The sequence below is a fragment of the Ctenopharyngodon idella genome, chromosome 10 (genome assembly GCF_019924925.1).
Source record: "Ctenopharyngodon idella isolate HZGC_01 chromosome 10, HZGC01, whole genome shotgun sequence".
Lineage (NCBI taxonomy): Eukaryota > Metazoa > Chordata > Actinopteri > Cypriniformes > Xenocyprididae > Ctenopharyngodon > Ctenopharyngodon idella.
In genome coordinates, this window is record NC_067229.1 from 43,692,384 (window position 1) to 43,698,295 (window position 5,912).

The following is a 5,912-nucleotide window of genomic DNA, read 5'->3' on the forward strand; positions in this document are numbered from 1 at the left end:
TTTACTGCCTCTAGAGTTCATTTCTGTTGGAAACTGCAGTGATATGTACGTATTGGTACGTATTTTTGCGACTCGCGAAAACGTTCCCACAGGTACGTCTTTCCATGAGACCAGGCTGGTCATATCCATTAGGCTACCATGCCAATCACTCCGAGAGTTGTCATGACAGAACTACAGATTGAGGACTCGTCATTTGAATGAAACAGATGATTCAAGGTAAACTGTGTCTATAAATACTATACAACCCTTACAATATTAACTTTTCAGTATTGTATGTGTAATGGCAATGTTACCTTATCAATGTTCTTTTTTCCCCCCTTTTATTTTTTTGCAGAGTAAAAGAGAATGGCAGACAGAAGATTTTATTTGTTTTATTCTTCATTCTTGTATCTGTTGATAAATTTTAAATGAATGGTTAATGAATGTTAATTCATAAATTGAATAAAAAAAACATTTATGTAAAATGTTGTATGGTAATGTAATAGTCAGTTTTATTAAACTTATTATTGGTATTAAAACTACACAAATTAACATCTAATTCAAGCCATCAAGAATTGTGTTTACCTTTTACTTCTGTTCAATTTACTAGCAATTTGAGTGAAAATAGTATCCTAGCTTTTTTTTTTTTCAAGTAAATCTTACTCCATTTTTTTAGTGTGGTGCAGGTACCAACAATACAGAGAAACACATTCCAACAACAAATTCCAACAGAACAAATGAATCAAATAAAAAAAGTAAATGCTTTTTGCAGTTGACAACTGATGATCTTCTCAGCACAATTTAGCAAGATTGGACGTGTTCCTGTATCAACATCCCTGTGAACAAATCATTCACAACTGTTTGGTGAAGTGAATCAAATGATTCACTGATCCAACTCAAAAGAATGAATCATGAATCTTCATTTCAAATAACTGTGATAGTTTATTTTATTGGGTGAAAAAAAGTATGTATTATTGTTGAATATGACTTGTCTGGAGGGCCTTGGTTTAGCGATTATTGACAAACTATTAATCTGTCCTTTCATCAGAAGTTGCATTGGAGGGCTGTTTTGATCATTTTGAAATCTTTTGTCTTGATGAAATATAAAACTGCACATCTTGAGTAAATCTTTCATTCATTTATTTTATTTTTTTCCCTGTGCCAAGCACATCCATATCAGCACAGCTGTTGAAAGAGAGACCACAAAGTGTCTGTACACATTGTTAAAAATTAACCACAATTAAATTTACAGTTCTTACCAACATAAAATGTAACGCGTAATATTGTTCATGGTGCATTATATCAGAGGGTGCAGCTTGAAAGTGTGCTTTACCATTCTGAAAGCTGAAACACAAACACATTGTGAAATACAGCACTCATGAATGATAATTTGTAAAAATGTCCACCAAAGATGATGCTGACTGAAATATCTTAAGTGATAGGATGTGTTTAAATGACCTTCTAAACCAAGGGTAAAATAAAGCATAGATAAGAGGATTCAGGCCTGAGTTAATATAGAAGACCCATGTTAGAAAATTCATAATTACAAAGGACATTACTGTATTCCCTGCAAGAGAAAAAATATAGAGAGGTAACCAGCAGAGAATATGAATTGCCACAATGATTCCTAATGTCAGAGCAGCTTTGCTCTCAGATTTCCTCCTCACTGAACCTTCCATTAAACATTTACCACCCTTCATCACAGAGTTTATAACTTTCACTTGCTGATGTACAACATAAAATATCCTCAAATATAAAGTTATGATCAGGGTACAAGGAAACAGCAAGGATACAAACAGATCAGTGACTTTCCATGTAAAACTTAACATGAAATAACACTCTCCATAACATGCATCTGTTTTGCGTGATGTGTCAAAACGTCCATTGCTGCTTGACAGAGCAGTGATATAAGCTGAAGAGCAAAACCAACAAAGACAGATGCTCATTAAGGCTTTAGTTGTGGTTATTTTCTGTGGGTACAGTAAAGGGTGACACACAGCTACATAACGATCAATCGCAATTAAAACTAAATTACTGAGAGATGCTGAGATAATCACTCCCATAATTTCCATAAACAGTGCACATAAAGTGTCTCCAAAGTACCAACATGTCTCAATCAAATTTATGGCATCTACAGGCATCACAATAAGTCCAGTAAGCAGGTCGGCCACAGCCAGAGAGAGAATAATCAGGTTGGTTGGAGTGTGAAGCTTCTTGAAGTGAGAGATGGAGATGATCACCAGCAGGTTCAGAAACACAGTCCATGCTGACAGCAATGATACAAGCACATACATGATATTGTATTCATGTCTAGAGCGTTTTCCCTTGATACATGATGAGTTGATGGCAGGAAAGCAGTATTGAGTCTCATGATCCTCTGTCTCATAGGCCATGAGTGAGTCTCCTCCTGCAGGAGTTTGTTCTGCTCTCCTTACTGTCCTTTAATTTACACAGTGTCTGAACAGAATGACGCATCCTTTTATCACCCACTCTGATGCTGCATAATGACATAATGTTTTTCTTTAAATATTTCCATCCTTGGCAGTGAAATTCTCTGTGGAACAAGCACAATCAACAGTGTTATGCTGCATAAGGATACTATCTGATCAATTTAATGCATCCTATAGGTCAGGGGTCGGTAACCTATGGCACACGGAGGGATAATCATTTGGTTTGTCGGATCAGCACACTAGTGCAGGTTATAATCTGACAGCTTAATAATATTTATAGCTCTATCTTAATAAAACAGGCTGTGTGACTGAGGAATGATTACCTCAAAATGTATGCTCGCAAGTTTGGGGGACTTTATTTAAATATATACACCTCTTTAACTACTGTGGTGCAGATGCGTATAGGTAGATAAAAGTTTCATTTTATTTGAAAAAATAAAAATGTCTCAGTGTTCTTGAGGTTACCTTTTGTGTATGAATGTATTCTAAATGCTTTTATTGATATAAACAGTAGTTTATTAATTGTTTTACAGTTTATTATAAGTTTGCAATGATCAAGGAAGATATACTCACCCTTAATATACCACTGCCCTCTCCCCAGTTACAAAATTACAAATTCAAGAAAAAGAGAATAAGTAATAATGTAAATGTAATTCTGTCATAACTCTCAGAGTATTTTGCATGGTAATGGGTATGACAATGTAGATGTGTTTGGTCTTGGCGGAATAGATCTGCTACGCTGCTGCTGCAGAGCAAGTACGGGACTTGCTACTGCCAATACATACACGACACGCTGCTGTGAGCAAGCAAGACATGTTGCTGCTGTACAATATAGTGTACATGAATTACCCCCCAACAGAGCAGGTGACATGATATTTGAACAATACAAGCCAAGTGTACTGTATGTCAGAAAATCCCCCATCAATGCAGAAGGCAAGATGACGATTCAGCCCTCACCCCCAGCAGATCTACCGCCAAAACATATGTACTGCTGCTGCTCCGAACAGCCATAGGAACCATGTGTATGCTAGCCATGTGTGCCTGGCCCATTAGTAAATTTAGGCCATAAGGCTTGGCTCTAGTGGCCTATTAGACTATGTGTGCCTGGGCTACCACGCCAAATGGCTTAACTCTAGTGACTTATGACAATGTGTGCCTGAGCCAAAAGGCTCAAACATACCAATTAGAACACGCATTATGTGTGGCTTTAACAAATGTTAACACGTTGCAGGCTAATAGAAATGAGAAAAGAAACCCTCCACAACCACCTGAGCAAATAAATAGTATAATGACGTAGCATCATTTGATAATTGTCATTGTCAAACCCTGTATACTCCTATTATAAAGTGAATTAATTCGGACAAACGGAAAAATAATGAGCATGACTCTAACATGCATTCAGCCGACCCAGCCCGAAACACACATAGGTACATGAAAACATCAGCCTTGAAGTGTTGTTGAAAGTTGAGCAAATAAGGTGAGCCCCGGTTGAATGGCAATACGTTTCTCATGTCCACTATGCTTAGTTGCAGGGATGGCTTGCTGCTGTATGCTTGTGTTTTACTCCTACATCAAGTGCAAGACTGTAAAAAGCCTTCGAATACAAATAAGGCATAGTCATTGTTTCATAGATTAAAAGAAAAGGTTTATGTTTAGACATGAATGCCCAGCCCGGTTCCAGGATCCGGAAATTTCCCAGAATTTAGTGAGGGTGCTTTAATACAGATGCTGTGCAAACAACGTCTCCACCATGAGAATAGCAATATACTGTGAAACATTTAGATTTACAAGTCATTATATGAATGATATTTCAATAGAAACTCAAAATATTTTGAATCAATATTTTTATATCACTTCCTAAATTCCACAGCGTGCAACAGACTGTCGGTCCTCACAGTATAAACAAATGAAGAGAGAGTGATTTCTGACAGATAGTAAACATGCGGCCCCCGCTCAGATCAACAAATGCATGTCCATGAATCAGCCACACTGCCTGCCGCTGCAACACACCGTATATAGAAAACACCTAATGTTATCCAGAGCGCAAACACAGATTATACTATAATGATTATAACACAAAATTACATATTGAAGTATCAACTGAGGCGCTCTTGCTTCGTTTGAGAATACATGGAACTGCCTTGGCATACTCTAAGTAAGTTGAAAAGATAAATAACATTCTACGTGAAGTCTATTAATAAGTAGTTATGAAACTGTAGTTATGAAACAGTATATGCCCAATATAAATCCGAATACAGCTGCTCGCGTACTTAGTATGTAAATAAGATGAAAACATTGTTTGCATTTTAATCATGATAATATTCACATTGCATGATCAACTCATTAGCCGACACAAAACTCATCTCACTCAAATTAGCAACAGGTAACGTTAGGCCTGCACACAGTACAGACCGCAACATCTGCTGTTGTTGTTGATATTCGCTACATTGCTATCTGAATTTGTAATCCATGCTGCTGCTGCTGCTGTACAAAATACTTGCTGTAGCTCTGTTAGATATGCGAATACAAATGCAAAGCCTGTTTCCACTTAAAGTTCAACAAGCTTGTCTCTGCATCCTTATACAACACTGCATATGCGCTAGCTGCTAATATGCTTAGTAATTCTCTCTAAGCATTAAAACAGACTGTTGACTTGACATAGGAATCTATAGAGCAGACTACGCAAAAATGTACAGTGATATAGTATAAAAACCCATGTACTTATCTTAGATGATTTCTGAAGCACGCTGCACTGCTAAGGCAAATGCTACTCATGTAATTAAAGATTGAGCACGCAAGCTCATTGGCTACTAATACAGAAGGAACCAATCATCTGTGTCCTATAGATAATGATGTGATTAAGAGCAGGTTGAGTTAAAGGACCTATCAGCCTGCCCATTAGAGTTTCATGCCAGAACTTTGTATTTAAAATGAGCTCCTTATTGCTTTTATCAAATGGCTAATACTGTACATAATAAAATTATCAGACACACATTCATTTCATTAAAACATTATTTTAAGCAAATGCATCAAGTGCCATACTTATGCTGTAATATACAGGTGCTGGTCATATAATTAGAATATCATCAAAAAGTTGATTTATTTCACTAATTCCATTCAAAAAGTGAAACTTGTATATTATATTCATTCATTACACACAGACTGATATATTTCAAATGTTTATTTCTTTTAATTTTGATGATTATAACTGACAACTAAGGAAAATCCCAAATTCAGTATCTCAGAAAATTAGAATATTACTTAAGACCAATACAAAGAAAGGATTTTTAGAAATCTTGGCCAACTGAAAAGTATGAACATGAAAAGTATGAGCATGTACAGCACTCAATACTTAGTTGGGGCTCCTTTTGCCTGAATTACTGCAGCAATGCGGCGTGGCATGGAGTCGATCAGTCTGTGGCACTGCTCAGGTGTTATAAGAGCCCAGGTTGCTCTGATAGTGGCCTTCAGCTTTTCTGCATT

At 36.6% G+C, this 5,912-nt stretch overlaps 1 protein-coding gene across 1 annotated transcript; it reads right to left on the minus strand.

Annotated features, from left to right (window-relative positions):
* Nucleotides 1-1,260: 1,260 nt before the first annotated feature.
* On the minus strand, nucleotides 1,261-2,387 carry LOC127521268 (trace amine-associated receptor 13c-like). The gene has a single exon (XM_051910443.1). The coding sequence runs from the start codon at nucleotides 2,370-2,372 to the stop codon at nucleotides 1,356-1,358; it is 1,017 nt and encodes a 338-aa protein (XP_051766403.1). The 5' UTR covers nucleotides 2,373-2,387; the 3' UTR covers nucleotides 1,261-1,355.
* Nucleotides 2,388-5,912: the final 3,525 nt, after the last annotated feature.

What these genes read in the sequence shown, in the direction of transcription:
- LOC127521268 (XM_051910443.1), bottom strand. Translation starts at nt 2,372, where the DNA reads ATGGCCTATGAGACAGAGGATCATGAGACTCAATACTGCTTTCCTGCC.